At 33.5% G+C, this 17,275-nt stretch overlaps 1 protein-coding gene across 4 annotated transcripts in view; it reads left to right on the forward strand.

The window, feature by feature from the left end:
* Positions 1-16,406, forward strand: part of LOC119840270 (potassium voltage-gated channel protein Shaw-like) — a 62,635-nt gene extending 46,229 nt beyond the window's left edge. The window contains exons 5-10 of one of the 4 annotated variants that reach the window (XR_005288306.1): positions 5,628-5,822; positions 7,126-7,806; positions 9,663-9,798; positions 12,045-12,170; positions 12,614-12,861; positions 14,264-14,387. Coding sequence is in view for 3 of the 4 variants with exons in the window: in XM_038366795.1 (XP_038222723.1) it covers positions 5,628-5,822; positions 7,126-7,806; positions 9,663-9,798; positions 12,045-12,170; positions 14,264-14,622 (1,497 nt within the window). In the remaining variant the exon portion in view is untranslated. The other 3 variants (XM_038366797.1, XM_038366795.1, XM_038366796.1) reach the window with 3 other exon arrangements.
* Positions 16,407-17,275: the final 869 nt, after the last annotated feature.

Consider the following 17,275-nt stretch of genomic DNA (forward strand, 5'->3'; position numbering starts at 1 on the left):
TGTTATGTAATATTTGAAAAAATCCTCTATATAAGTATCTCCTTTTGTTAATTTATTATTATATGTAGTATCGATCAATGTATATTTGAAGCTGTATTTGCGCATGCGTCTCTCAAGATGCATTCCGTTCCAAATGAAATCTAAAAGTGATATTGAACACTAGACATCACGCTGTATTCAAGATACCAATTTTGTGTTTTATAACGAGAGTAATTGACTCTCAATTTGTAAGAATTATTATTAAAATTTCGTAATAACCACCCAATTTGGAAGCTTTTAGAAAAATTATTTCGGGACGGCGTAGTGTGTGGGCTGTCACTGTGTCGTATAGTTATTGTAGAATAATTAATTTATTATCAGGTATTCAATTCAATTCAATTTATTTCATACATACATACATACATTTTTGACATTTTTAAAATTACAATTTATAGCAATTACAATTTAGTTTATATAAACGGTTTGTCTTACATATATTTTTAAAGTTTACATATATCAAGCCGATGTTTCCCTAGCTAGATTGCAGGGCAACCTGTATTTAGGAGAAACAGCTTGCTTCTAAAGTAGATTCACTATTTGAGCCATTTGACAGCATTATTATTAAAAATTATAATTGAATACAATAGAGAAGAAAAATAAATAAATATCTATATACTGAGTTGCCTATAAGTGGAGGTTTTTGAGTATGTACGTGTGTGAGTGCGTGTGTATGTGTGTGTATGTGTGTGTGTGTGTGTGTGTGTGTGTGTGTAAAGCGAGTATTTTTTAATAGCCGTGATTAAGAACTTTTATATTTATGTTTGAATTTCAAGAAGGTGCTCTGTCTCATCATAAGTTTTTGCTAAAAAGGTATGGTGTTTTCAATCTTTTTTTACCGGCTTTAAAAAAGGAGGGTCTCTATTCGCCTATATTTTTTGTATTTGTTATGTCGTATATCATTTGACAACATAACCTTAACTGGATGAAACGATTTTGATGATTCTTTTTTATTTGAAAGCTGATGGCTCCCATGTGGATTAATTTCTAATGATATTCTGCTTTTCCTCCTCTCTCTCTCCTTTTAAAATCCTTTTAATATTATAAGCGCGAAAGTTTGTAGATACGGAAAAATGCATGTATGTTTATGTCTCTTTCACGCGAATGCAGCTTATTGTATCTATATGAAATTTGGTACAGAAATATATTATAGTCTGAATTAGCACATAGGTTACTTATTATCCGGGTACGACACGAGTCACGTCGCGGGTTACACCTAGTTAACAATATTACATTGTACTCAGACACCAGACACAAATCCATAATATTATAAAGAACGCGTAACTTCCCTCATCTCGCTCTATCGCCGAAATCGTCCACTTTACGACACGTGACGCTGACGATATTAAATTCTGTCGTGCGACAAGTTGTATCTTCGATAACATAACTTTATCGCATCACTCCGTAATGTTTAGCAGTATACGGATGGTTATAACCGAATTTACTTCAATACATGTTTTGGGAATGTAATCTTAATGGTAGATAAACTGCTTTAACGTTATTGAGGGTACTTTTAGTATGTTCTGATGTAAATCAACATAAAAATGAGTTTAACCGACTTAGTGGGATAATTTAAGTATGTGATATCGTATAAACACTTGATTTATCAAATTTTTTCTATACTAGCTGAGTCCCGCGGTATCACGCACATCGTGAAATGTTGTTACATTCTGTGTCAATATGTGGTCTGTTCAACACAAAAATAAATCTTCAATTCGTTCCTGAGATAAGCGCGTTCAAACAAACTACGCTATGTTTTATTGCATGCATGTTAGCATCAAGTCTTTATAATGTTCAATAGATTAAAATAAAAAATATATATAGTTCAACTCAACCGAGTGAAAAGGCCCTGAAATATATTTCAAAAGCATCATCAAGCCGCCACCAGCGTTATAAGGGTTTTCACAGAATACGAAATGAACAGGGTTCATTAAAAACATATAAATGCTTGTTGACAGCCCTACCTTAGCCTGTCGAGCTTCATTCGCTAGCAATTAATCGACTTAAATAACGCATCGATTACTTCGTTAAACATTAAAACTGGGCTAACAAACAGGTTTTAACTGTGAGTGCACTTTTTAATATTCATACAACTCTGGGACGATTACCAACATAAACCATTATAAACCTTCGGCGCGAACTACGACAGATGGCATTGATGCATCATCACACATAATGTTATAAATTTGAAATTTGAAGTTTGTTTGGATATTTGTCCGTCAATCACGCTGAAACTGCTGAACAGATTTTGATGAAATTTTGTATAAAGACAGGGTATGAGCTGACTTGGATTATAAGATACTTTTTATCCCGATTAAATGCTCTCTTAGGATAATTAAATCATTTGTAAATGTCCTAATTCTACATAAGCAAAGCCGCGGGCGGGAACTAGTAGTTTATCCGTTGTTGGTTGAACCGTTTTTTGTTGTTGATAATTATTGCTATCAATTTATATGGGTGGGTATAGTCCCATATAAATCGACAAGACAGGTCAAAGTCAGATGAGATAGTAAAGCACGTATAGGTAGAAATAAATAAAAGATAATTTGGGTGTTGGCGACACACTTCCCATTAGCATCTGCTAGGATTAAGACTTGTCAATCGCAGGGATTTTAGGATAAAGAGACAATACACGACGCCTTTGCCAGCTCGCGAGGGTTCTAAATCTCCGATCCCATCGAGGCTGGTCGATGATTGGACAGCAAGAAGAATAATGGTTATATTTTTATAGAATAACTAGCTGACCCGGCAAACGCTGTTTTGCCTTACTCTTATCATTTAGAGGTATAAAAAATAGATGTTGGCCGATTCTCAGACATACTCAACATGCACACAAAATTTCATAAGAATCGGTCAAGCCGTTTCGGAGGAGTTTGGCAACGAAAACTGTGACACGAGAATTTTATATATTAGATGAGTTTGTAGGTTTTAGGGGTACATTTATAATCAAACTTTACATAGCGCTAAATCTGACTTTGAAATTATAAGTGCATGGGTTAAGTGTTGCTATACGTGTGTTGAGGTAAATATAATTTAATATTGAAATATTATTTGCAAATCAAATTCCGTAGTGTTTAATTTGTAAAAGTGTGAAAATGCTATCCTTTGTAGCATTTACATACTATGTACATATGTGTGTATTTACATATGTATGTATTTCAAAAAATCCTAATATTTATTGTATTTACGTAGTTGAACAATCAACATATTTTATAATAAATTAATTACTAATGCTCCTTAGCTACCTTTATATTTCCATTCTCACATTTATCATAAAATGACTTACAATTTTATTCATAAAACCTTTTTATTAACAAAAAATAGCATAAAAGTGTCTTTAAACTTAAAAAGAGTTAATAACGGTACGTCTATTGTACGCTTATTTGTAATCTACATCGTTAATAAAATGAAAACGTTTTTAATCTGTTGTGTTCCATTTTTAAAAATATATAACAGGAGCCTCGCAAGCGGGCCAAACCAATACCCACCTATTTAGCATAATATTAAAAACCATAATCGCTGAAACTGTTCACGTGGAAACACGCGGCTCTGAAAAGCACAGAAACGTTGGTAAAATTAAATTCTCCGCGGCGATCAGATGAATGTGAAATGTGGTATGTACTACGAATCGATTTTTAAAGAAAACCCGATAAAGGAATACTTTTATAGCGTAATGTCAGAGGTCAGGGCTATGTTACTGTTTAGTTTTTGGATACAATGAGGGTATAAATAGATTTTTAGTGAAGGGTGGGAAAGCTTGCAGCTGTTGTTCGCTCCAATTCCCAAGTTTAAACGGGATAAAAAGTATGTAAGCTGTTTTAAGCTTAAAGAAGGTTATTCTGACAGTTTTATTAGTAGCCAATGATACATTATTTTATTTATCATTAATAGATCCTTAGCCACACACCTACTGTCACTGCAACTCTATATTTTCTTTAAATATAATTATTGCTAATTTCGCTGAGATTCTTTTATTTTTTATTTTTTTTGATAATTTAATGTTATACATAAATATTTACCCCTTTTACTCACCTTTTTAATATAATACGTATTTACTTAGTTAAAAGTAGAAATATCGTAAGTCTGAAAATTTCATTTTTATTATTCTTGAAACTATGTAGTTAGTGATGTCACAACATATTATAAATCAAAGTCACTTTCTCTGTCCCCATGTCCCTATATATACTTAAATCTGTAAAACTACGCACCGGATTTCGATGGGTTTTTTTTAGTAGATAGAGTGATTCAATAGGAAGGTTTATATGTAATATCTATTAAACTACACCGAATTTAACGCGTGCGAGGCCGTGGCCAAAAGCTAGTGTAACATAATACATTGTCTACAACGTCGCTAGATTTTTCGAAAATATTTCATCGATGTGCGACTCGCTGCATATAAGAAATTATGAAGCTTTTCAGTCATTTTAGACAGATTTAAGTTCATATTAAAACTAATACTACTTTAAATTTTTGAAGTAAGTACTATGTAAGAATGACGAGAGATATCGATCATATTATATAATAAAAAATCAACGTTTCAATTTCTATTTTCATTAAAATTTAATCTTCAAATGAAACGAAAATAAATAAATTATTTCCAATTAATCAGCATCTCAAATAATCTACAAATGGATTGCCGACTTGACTCCTTCGGATTTAACTACGCACACTGCAAAACTTCACCCCGTATAACGTAGAATAAGGTACTCAGTATATTAACACAACGTCAAAGTTTGTTGATTTAAAGCGAGTATTAATGTCGAGTTACTTGAGTTTCACGGCAGGATTGATAGCAATTGATTCCACAAACTTATTCATACACTCTCGAGTCTTAATCTCACTGGATTGAATTAAAAAGTTGAATGTCTCACATTCAGCAGTTATGATTTAATTTATAGGCAATTTGCTTCCTCGCAAAATAATTCGACTTGAGACTTCGTATAATTATGCAATGAATAAGCGACTTGCATTTATTTCTAAGATACGTGAAGAGAAAGTTTCCTCATAGAATGTTGAAATGGAAAAATTTATATATAATAACTAGCTGCGCCCCGCGGTTTCACCCGCGTAAGTCCGTATCCCGTAGGAATATCGGGATTAAAGCTGCCTTTATGTTATTCCAGTTGTCCAGCTGTCTACGTACCAAATTTTATTGCAATCGGTTAAGTAGTTTTTGCGTGAAAGAGCAACAAAAAAATACACACACATCCTTACAAACTTTCGCATTTATAATATTAGTAGGATATGCTCGTCTAATACTAGTGAGTTTTACTGGATGTTTTTGTCATATAACATTTAACAACATGTAATTCCATTATAATTGCTTTTTACCGCCAGAACCCCATTTATTCCTTGGTATAATGTCTTGACAATCGACCCAGCGAGTGAACACTTCTTAAATTCGATGCTCAGAAATTTAAAAGTTGCAGGTTCCATTGACATAGAACTAAGATTCATCTATCCTATATCCCACAAGATACTTAGAGCATGTTAAATTTTTAACGCATTTCTTCTGAAAATTTGCACATTGAGCATCAAAAGAAGTTGTATTAACTAGTCAGAGATAACTATTGACTTATCCACTTCTGCAGCATCGAGACACCCAGGAAACTCTAGCTGTCCTGGACCGCCTGGACCTGGATACAGAGAAGCCGTCTGATGAGGAAGTGGCGCGCAAGTTCGGTTTCGAAGAAGACTACTATAATGGAACAGTATCCTGGTGGCAGCAGCTGAAACCGCAGATGTGGTCTTTGTTTGACGAGCCTTATAGTTCTAATGCTGCGAAGGTATGTTACTTTTTGAGGCTCGCGCAAATTGGAGGCAATTAATACAATTTAAGCGTAGAAATAAATTGAAACTTAAACTTAGATACTAATATAATAGTCAAATACATCAAATTTTTTATTTTTATTTTCAATCACTTTTTGCTATAGACAAAATATTGAGGCTTTCATTTTGTGGTGATTTTAAAACATGTTTCTAATTCCATTACAGATATAAATCTCAGATGTTTCTGCTGAAATAATGTCGTCCCAACTTCGTGAAAATATTTAATTAAAAAGCCCTAAAAAAATTAATACTGCAATTTTTTAAAGATTTAATTGAAGCAGCTATTCGCGCTAATTTTACGAATTAACAGTCACTTAGGTAATCTAAATGGTATCACATTGATACTAGGTTATTAAACCCTCCTTTGAACCGTGGTTAACCACTCAGCAAACGGGATTTTCCCTTCACAAAGCCACTCTTGTAAAATAATATTAAAAAACAACAGACCGCAATCCTTTGACATAGTAAAAAAAATCTCTTTATAATTCAAATTAATGTAAATTAAATTATTTTACACCCGTAGGAGGGTTAGCTCTTGTTTTACGAGCAGGGTACTTAAACCTTTTTTAAGCCAATTAAAATGAACCGTTGACCTACAAGAGCTGGCAGGCGAATTAAATATTTGTTTAGTTTTAACGTGCCAAATGTTTAAAGACTCTACCCTCTACAACGTATTAATATATAATAGAAAATAACTCTTTCCTAACTCTATCACAACTCTATCAGCACTAGATCGTACCGTCACCGAGCATAGAGCATCGTTCCAAACATGACACGTTCCTATTACGATCATAGATAATACGGTGTTTTTGGTAGAGTCCCTTAATCTTTATCGATTTCTGTCCCAATATTGTTTTGGTTATCCTTGAAAGTAACTTTTTCACATTCGTATATTATGTAATTGTTTTATTCTATTTTATTTGGGGACTTTGTTTAAGAAATATAAAAATAAGCATTTCTTTAAATGAATATTCAGATGATATGTTAAGAACAAGGCCCCATCGTTTTATTATTGCTAACAGGTTGATAAATAAAAATTACATGGAATAACTGTAACAATACAATGTCTCAATCGTGTTTATGAATCATAACTGTCTGTTTGTCGAAATAATAAACCTGTTTCGCTACAATGGACGATAGAATTAATTAAACTGAATGAAACGATTGAATTGCAAAAATGAACTTTATACCGCTTGTGTTAATAGCTATTGTAGATTACGCTTAGTTCTTTCTTTGTATAATACTTCCTTTCTCTTTCAGATAATCGGAGTGATATCAGTGTTCTTCATATGCGTATCCATCATATCGTTCTGTCTCAAAACGCATCCAGACATGAGAGTTCCAGTGATAAGGAATTACACAGTGACGACCGCGAACCAGACGCAAAGCTGGGCGTTGGACAAAGTCCAGACCAACGCTCACATTGCGTTCTTCTACATCGAGTGTGTCTGTAACGCTTGGTTCACGCTAGAAATTCTCGTACGCTTCATTTCGTCCCCGAATAAATGCGAGTTCATCAAATCCTCCGTCAACATCATAGACTACATCGCCACCATGAGTTTCTACATCGACCTAATCCTCCAGAAGTACGCGTCTCACGTCGAGAACGCTGACATCCTGGAGTTCTTCTCGATCATTCGGATCATGAGACTGTTTAAATTGACCAGACACTCGTCCGGCTTGAAGATTCTTATACAGACTTTCAGGGCGTCGGCCAAAGAGTTGACCCTATTAGTGTTTTTCCTAGTGCTCGGTATAGTTATATTTGCGAGTTTGGTGTATTACGCTGAGAGGATTCAGACGAATCCGCACAATGACTTTAACAGCATACCGCTTGGTTTGTGGTGGGCGCTGGTTACTATGACGACGGTGGGTTATGGAGACATGGCTCCGAAGACCTATGTAGGAATGTTCGTGGGTGCTTTATGCGCATTAGCTGGTGTAAGTATAATACAAACTCATTTTATTTACCTTTCAATATAAAACTATCTAGAATAGTCGCATTTTATTGGCTATTTCATATATTATAGCTGAAATTCTTATAAATGTTATCTAATCGCATGAAAAAGAATACTGAAATGCCATTTTGATATTAATAAATACATAAAAAATTTATCATATATTTCCTTCCATCTCCATATCTTTCAATAAATTCATGAAAGTATATTTTACACATAGCCACAGACAATAAAAGTATTGCACAACAACTAAACTGCTTCCACTTTCCTCCAGAGAATTTTCGGAAGTTAGTGAGTAAACGAACTGACGAGTTGAAAACTTTGCCAGATAGATATCTATGGTTCACCTGACATTTAGCACTGGTTCATTCCAGTTTGCACGTGTACGCATCAGTCACCAACGTTTTAGTATTGCTTATACCGGTTTATTGGTTTTGTGGGTAAGCCAATTCGTTTGGGGGATATAGGTACATGAATTTCAGGACTTTATTATTCCATTCTCGGTGGATAAGCTGTGCATACCCGTGCCTTAGTAAAATAAAGCTAGCTACAGGAATTTTATGACCTATTTGGACTACAGAATTAGCTAAATGAGAATAACACAATCGAAATAAATTGCTTCTCAAAATGTTTGGGCTAAATTGGACGATTGGATCAAGATTTATGTATATCATAGCTAGCTTATGTCAAGGCATAATCGAGCGATGAAATACAATGTATGTTTTCTTATAAATCCTTTATTAATAACACTAAGAAATGAAAACTTTTATCCTGGTCCAAACTATGAGATTTCAGAACGATTTCGAAACTTTCTAAGAATTTGTATTAAAATAAATTAAGCAATCAATAAAAATAATACCAAGAGTTTTAGTTATCCAAGTGTAAGTTAGCCAAGAATTTCATATCCATTTGCTTGTTATGTGGCGGTGTTATTATCAAATGTCAATCATTCTTGAATACTGGCATATAGCGGCAGTGTTGCTTCATTATGTCAGCTTTCAGATTAAATTATCGCTGCTATATATAAGCACGTATAATGTTACTGTACTGTTGCTATCAAGTTAGCTAAAACTAGATATTAATATTGTATTCTCAATGAGCCTTAATATCGAATCACAGGGCAGTGGGAGACCATTGGTTAGAACCTCGGACTTAAAGTGAATAGACTGGGTTTCGAGGCCCGAAGAGCGTGCAAGAAATATTAATAAAGAATTTTTTTTAATTTATCTTCACATTATTCACATCAAACCGACCTAACGTCAACTCGTGTGCAAACACATAATTCATATAAATAAGAATATATGAATAAGTTATTAAAAACATAAATGCATATACATAACATGTTCATAAAATTATTTTATACAAAAAAAACTTATCCAATAAAAACAGGCCTTTGTTGTCGAACTAAGCTGTACCCTGTTATACGACACGCAATGTCAAAACCCGCCATTTTATAATGTATTATTAACTATATTATTATTGAATATGAATAAACTACGCTTCGGCCCGCGTTTTTACCCGCGTAAGTCCGTATTCCGTAGGAGTATCGGGATAAAAAGTTACCTATGTGTTATTCCAGTTGTCCAGCTATCTACCTACCAAATTTCATTGCAATCGGTTCAGTAGTTTTTGCGTGAAAGTGTAACAAACATACACATACACATGCATTCATCCTCACATACTTTCGCATTTATAATATTACTAGGATACGCCTATGTGTGTCACATACACATGTGCGTGTAATTGTGTGTGTGCAGCTTTATCCATACTACTTTATATATTTATACGCCAAACTAAACAAAAAATCCGTATAAAATGTTTAAAATTATCCTTTCTCAGGTGTTGACGATAGCTCTGCCAGTGCCTGTTATAGTATCCAATTTCGCTATGTACTATTCGCACACGCAAGCGCGAGCCAAGCTGCCCAAGAAGCGACGGAGAGTCATCAACGTGGAACCTACTAGGCCGCCACTGCGTAAGTTGTTCTTAAGATTTAACATTGGTTTATATAAAATCTAATATGAATTTATTGTATTTAAATAAATTCATATTAGATTTCATATTAGCTATTGACAGCCCTGGAGGATATTTACGCAGCTCTATTGCAAAATTCGTTCTTAGCGCGCATCTATTCATACAAACTACCAAATTCTATGATTACGTTCAGCCGTTTCTGAGATTTCGAGATGAGTGAGTGAGTGACCTTTTACTTCCTTTTACGTCGATCGATTTATAAAGAAAACATCAGAACATTTACCACTAGGTACACAATAAATTCAAATCCATCACTCGAACATCAAACAGACCGTAATTTCATATTACAAAGAAAACAGATGATTGAATGTAGATTAACAGGAATTTAAAAGCTTATACATAAATGTTTCTGCGCGAACGATAACATTGAAGCGGGTTGTAATAAATAATTCAGAAACCACAAGCGCGATCCCTCCGTTCCCCAATACTTTCGGAAACAACACGCGTCCCACATAAATCACTTTCCAAGAAATGAATCCACTAAGGACTGTTAAAACTCATTCTGATGTGATTATTTTTACGTCACCGCTGTTATTTTATTCACATCTTCATCCGAACTCGGTTTGCGTAATGAATTTCGCAATTCAGACGCTTGGAGTTTCGTTCCTAAGAGAGAGACAACTGTATATCCTTGATATACCTCTCTCGCTCGATCTCTCGGCTGTTGTAAATGAAATCCTATTAAAATAAGGTAAGTTACATGTGAGAGCTGCTATATATTTTGAATAGTACGAAGTTTACACGGAACATAATGTGGATTATTCACTAAATAAATACTATCTCCAAAGTAAATTATAGTAATGTGAGGCTATGTGAGTAAAAAACGCCTATACAATACCATGCCACACACACACATATATGCATATTTTTATTAAACATAGCTAGCAAAAGGATTTAAGAAGTAGTCATTTATTTGCCCTTATGATATAAATGATCTTAGATATTTGACAATGTATTATTTAAAATTGTCCTGATTTTTTTAAATATATATTCAAATCAATTAAAAAAAAGCAGTGGTGGCTCAGTGGTGAGAACCTCGGACTTCAAAAACGATAAGTCGGGGTTCGAGACCGGGCGAGCGTGCAGGAAATAAATTGATTTTTCAATTTATCTGCGCATGTGGATAACATCACCACTGCTTAAACGGTGAAGGAAAACATCGTGAGGAAACCGGCATGTCCGAGAATTAAAAGTTCGACGACATGTGACATCTGCCAACCCGCACTTGGCCAGCGTGGTGGATTATGGCCTGAACCCTCATAGGAGGCCTGTTTCCAGCAGTGGGAACATATATGGGCTGATGATGATGATGATGATATTCAAATCAACCAATATAAGAATACAAGTCACATATTATGTTGTAAGGCATCCTATAGCTTCGATTCCGACTGGCACTTAACGTTTTTTTTCGTCTGAATAACGTATCGACAAAGTTGAAACGCCTAACTTATAAAGTTCGACTTAAAACGCTCGAACAGTTATTTTTCTTTAAAAGTTGCTAAAAGGAATTTTATGCGTCAATACTTCTTGAATACAATTGTTATATTGTTACACGGTAATATATTTCGAGAAGAATTCAATTTATTTAGAATGTTTTCTTTCGTCTCCTGGCTTCGCCTGCCTGATCAAGGAAAATTTATATGGGAATGAGATGTTAAACACAAAGTAAAACATTTATTTAATTTAATTCAATTAGATTTCTTATAGATGCACATTTGAATCGTCATAATATAGTTTTAACATTTACCACCGATTCGGAAAACGGTTTCTACAGAGATGAGCCGGTATGTAGTAGGTAGTAATAAATACGTATTAAAAGTTATCCAATTTTATATAAATCCACCCTTAATCTGATATAATGATGTATATGTTAATAGAATAATAAATGTTTTAAATGCTTCATTTGGAAACTATGTCACTTTTGACCCACACACACACAAACATTATATCAATCTTCCATAACTCCATGAAGCTATTGTTCACATTGTCTGCATGGTTTGAATTCCGTGTATAATCACATATAACACAATACTATATACATAGTTTATACAAGTATTATTTTTAATTACAATAATTTATACAAGTTAATATTATACAACATGTTTGTTATAATATCGTTTACGTGCTAAGTTCCATTCAAAAAAACTAGCGTGTGAGAGTCACCTTTAATAATCAAATTTTTAACAGGTGCGCCTGGAGCGCCCGGAGGCCCCGCGGGCCCTTTAGCCCCCGGCATGGGGCCCCAAGCTGTGAACAGACGAATGAATGCCATAAAAACTAACCACCCAAAAGACATAATGGGACCTAACATGGGTATGTATGGGGCTTTACTTTTATATTGTGTAAAAATGTAACTAATAAATGCATATATTGTACATTATATAATGTTTCGCAATTAAAGACATTGTATTGGAACAAAACGAATTGGCAAATTTGTATATAGTTGAAAACATTTCACGATACCACCAAAATTTACAAGAACACAATGAACAAATTAAAACTTCGCGAGATTAACGGGCGTATTCTGTAAATATACACGAAATCTTGCAAGAATTGGCAAACATTTATAAACGAATACGCTTGTCAAATCGAAATAATTAAAACTGATTAATAAGGGGAACATTATCAATAAAACTCGCGCACGAAGCACGTATACGGCGAAATCCATTGAAAACACGAAACTTAGACTTTTACTGGCAATGTTCCCAACCTAATGTAGGCACAACTAACAGCTTACGCTATATAATCCTCCACAGATGGTGATCGTAGCGAACTCGAAGCTATGATCCAAACAACACCAAACAACTGCAAACGAAAAAATTTAAACATGCTTTAAAAAGCAACACTGACTCAGGGAACGGGCTTACTATTACGCCTGCACTCAAGGAGCTTTCAGGAATGCTAAAAGAATCATAAATAATTCACTAACATTATCACTTGCACAGAAATTCGAGGCGACACTAGAAGCCAAATAGGTCCCATTGCCCCATGAAGAGCAACGAAGGTTCGAGAAATTAATTTACGTGGGCCTCATATAGCGTAGTTGCTTGGCTGCTTGGATGTTGTAGTCCGATCGCATTCACGCATCATCATTGTATTAGAAAGGATTAACTGAGACATAACACGAACGCTGAGTAATGTTGTCAATTTAATCTGATATACCCGTTCACGAGTATATTATCAGAAATTACTAATATTTCAGTGAGAATTACGAAGTGTGACGCGCTTGGTAACATTAACATTTTGATGTGAGAATATCCGCTAGGTTAATGTTGCGTTATTCGACTTTATTATACGAGAGAAATGCGTTTATTAAGAATTGTCTGCTTGGATCAGTATGCTTTTGTGTTTGTGTTGTGCATCAAGGCCCTTTCTATAGTGAATGTGAAAGTATGTATGTAGTTTATTTGAAAATTAAGTTTCTTTTCAGGCAATCATCAACCACCCATATGTAACACTACAGCACAAGCCTCACTGCCTACACTAAATACAGCGGTATTATAATTAAGTTTAAAAAATATTACATGTTTAATGTATATCTGCTTTCTTCTAACCATTAACAGTATTTCAGTTAAATGTTTTCCGTGTATTAACCACGACGCTAATGATTTTTTTTTCTTCTTAATTTAAATGTTGAAATGTAAATTGCCAGATCTTCAAAGAAGGTTATATACCTCAATTTCTCGCAGGAAAATTTATAGAAACAAATTGAATCACGTATGTTTCGTAATGCTCTTTGATATTTGAACTCTGTGAACAACTCAAACGACTACGCTTAGTACTCTAACTACATATGAAATACAAGACAGCACTGAGTCTAAAATGCAATATTTGTCGTTATATAACACTACAAAACCACTTCCAATGCCGCCAAAAGATTTTTATATTCAATTGTTATTTGTGCAGTCTTTATAACGAACTCGAAACACAATACTGACAATTCAAAGGTCCTTTGTGAATACTATCTTCCTTTAAAGTTAATAAAAGAGAAATTACAAACGACGTTAAAGATCACATCGCATTTTCTTATTTACTATGGAGAGCCGAAATTAATTCCAAGAATTTTATTGAGTCAAGAATGCTGAAATAGATAAAATTAAAATGGGATTTTGTGTTACCTTCATAATCGTATTAACAAAGGAATACTAACACTTTTCCGCAACTAACACTGTCTATTGTCTTGCTTTTTATGTGAAAATTTCGTCTTTATAGCCGTTGTTATACTTTGTTCGATATCAAATTGTTTTTGTGTGAATCCTTTGTGTCGAGTTTGTTAAGTTTAGCTGTGGACCTTTTGACTTCATTACGAGCATGCTTTAAATGCCTAACTTTTCGTTCAGTACCGTAACGATTCTAATGTACCCAATAAGTCTTTACAGAATTATGAAACATAACGTCTTCCACAGTCGCAAGCCTAATGCCAGGGATGGACATAGCTGTAGCCACGCGTTTGTCCCCAAGCCCCCGCGATATGAGCCCCGCTCTAGCGATAGCGATCCCAATGATGAAATCAGTCAATCTAGTACCAGCACAGTGCTTCGATAATATAGCTTATCACAGCGAAAAGTCTGAAGAGAAATCTAAAGAGGATTCCTCGAGACAAGAATCCATCGAGGAAGCTGATAAGAATGAATATAGCGATAAGAACGACGACAAATCAGATGTTAGGACTCCGTTATTACGCGATCATAAAATCGAATCGCTCGATGAAACGAAATTAAGGGACACTAAAGTGGAGAAACGAAAATCGTCTGCCTCGACGTAACAACGCTACAATTCTAAATTAATTAATATATACCTAAGCATCATTAGTTGCATAATCATGACCAATAATAGATTAATTGATTTTATCTTACGAGTGATTACATTTAATTGTACAAATTCAAATAAATTTGAAACACCAATATCATTAAGGTGACGAACGATTCCGAATAAGAGTTATATTAACATTCTAGACGAGTTTCGTTCGAATCGTTAAATTTATCTTTGTATATTTCGTAACTTGATGACTTATTTCATTGAAAGTTTCCCTTCTGTTTATTTAAGAATCGGTAAATCAAATTGCTAATGTGCAAAATTGTGTACTCTCTCGATTGTATGTAAATGGCATACTGAACTGTTATTAATGGAAAAATATATTAAATCAAGCGGTAAAGAGAAGAATATTTAATCCGGTGTAATCAAATTTATATAAAATGTAATGGAATTACTATTAAACAGTTTCCCTATAACACCATTGTATTACGTGTAGATAATTCATGTAGCCATGCAAATAGATTAGATGCCTTATGGAACCTTTGTGTGACAGACGTCAAACGTTTATCGGAAACTAAGACCGGCTATTAATAAATTTATGGCACTAGACATTTTAATACCTGTAAAATTGAACGCTAAACCTAAAAAAATATATAAAAAGTAGCCCCATTCTATCAGCATACAAATGGACGAAAATATGTTAAGAATATTGCTATGTTAACTCAGCATTGTTTGTCCATTACGTAAAAAAACATAAAACGTTTGTTTCACAAAGATTCCAATCCGTCAAGTATTTTATAATTATCATTTAAAATGTGTATGATTCATTCATGTATTTCACATTATTGTTAGACCTAACTTACTTAGCTTACCTGTCTTCGTTTTAATTTAAACTATTTAAGTGGTATTGCTTTATTGGAACATTTAAATGGAATTTCTCATATACAGCTTGGAGGAATTATGTCGAAATTATGGCAGATTGCGTGGCCTCTGTTATTAGGGACTCAAATGTCAAATTGGGGGGTTACTAAATGCATACCTCTTTGTAGACTAGATGGTGTAATATTGCTTTTCTTATATATTTATCTTATATATATTCTAATGATTCCCGGACGTTCATTTTAATTTGACCCTTGACGGATATCTATAGATAGCTTCAAAGAAATGTCTAAAATACCTATTTATATTTCAGTAGATTTCCTTAATTGCTTTTAGAGTTTAGTAGTCGAATGTTACTACAATTAGATATACCTTACTGTACTATAACAGTCCATGATAACTTATATAAGTAGTTAAAGCATATTTTCGAATTCTACAATAAGTTTTTACATTTATACACGAGATTGTTTAACCTAGTTTTCGATATAATCTTAAACACTGTTTAATTAAACTGACGATTATGTTGTGCGCTTAAACATCTGTTTATCTGTACTTTAAATTACGGCGACGTTTATTTTAATTTAATATATAATCTGGTGCGTTTATAGACTAATTTCTTTTCAGTTAATAAGGTAATATATGTAAATATTAATTAGTATTAGAATAATTTTATATTATCGTGTTACCTATTTTAGACACACATATCATCTGCACGTTACTTCTCAATGTTATTTTTATACGTGTACAATATAATTGATATTTAATATAAGCGGTAGATAGTTTGAAAAAAAAATATTCTAATCATTAACGATTTATTAAACCTGTCCATGTAGATATTGATTGAACGTGAAATTGTAAATGTAAGCCATTACAGACAGTTAGCGATACGAATCGTAACGAAAAATTTTATTTAAGTTATTAGTCGATAATATATGCACAAATTTATAAATTTCATTTATATACCGTAGTTTATAAGAATATAATGCTTATTAATACAGTATATTCCTATCAACCTATATAAATCAGAGTTGCTAACCCCATAAACGTATCAGCTACGCCCGTAGCCATTCTGCATATTAGCAATCTTACGTAGGCATTGTCTACGGGCTACGAGCTACGAGCTACGAAATTGCTTTCGTAACTGTCTGAAAAGGCCTTTTCGCTTAAACTATGCAAGTAAATCTAATTATTTAATGATACAACACCTTCAGCTTTGGAAATTGGTTAGAAAATAGTTGTTTATAATCGTTTAATTTGATGCGTGTCAAATAATATTGCGGATTTGAAATTGAACTTTATTTTGTCTTATAATGGGTCAAATTAAATTTGATGGAGAGATGGAGATTTAAATCCATATGTTTGGACTTAAATCGAAATATATAATGCTTTTATATATGCTTTTACATAGCAGCAAATAGTTTTACATCGAAAAAGATACAGTTATCTGAAGTAAGTTAGCATTTAGCATACGCCTATTTAAAATGCGACACAATCTGACACACAGAAATATAAGAAATAAACCTAAAAATAATCTCCATCTCTCTCTTCTATTATCCCCTCAAATCCGCAAAATTACTTGTCTACTACTACTTGTCCTTGTATTTCCCAATAAATTGATTGCCGTATGTTTCCACGTACAAATTTTAATGTAAATGTTATAAAAACGCATTAAATGCAATAATTTATTGTAATCGTAGATAGCACGTGAATATTATTTATAAAAATGTATGTAAATAAATGTAGTTATGTATTTTAGTGGAACATGTAACAAAAATTGGGTGAGT

This window comes from Zerene cesonia, chromosome 5 (genome assembly GCF_012273895.1).
Source record: "Zerene cesonia ecotype Mississippi chromosome 5, Zerene_cesonia_1.1, whole genome shotgun sequence".
NCBI lineage: Eukaryota > Metazoa > Arthropoda > Insecta > Lepidoptera > Pieridae > Zerene > Zerene cesonia.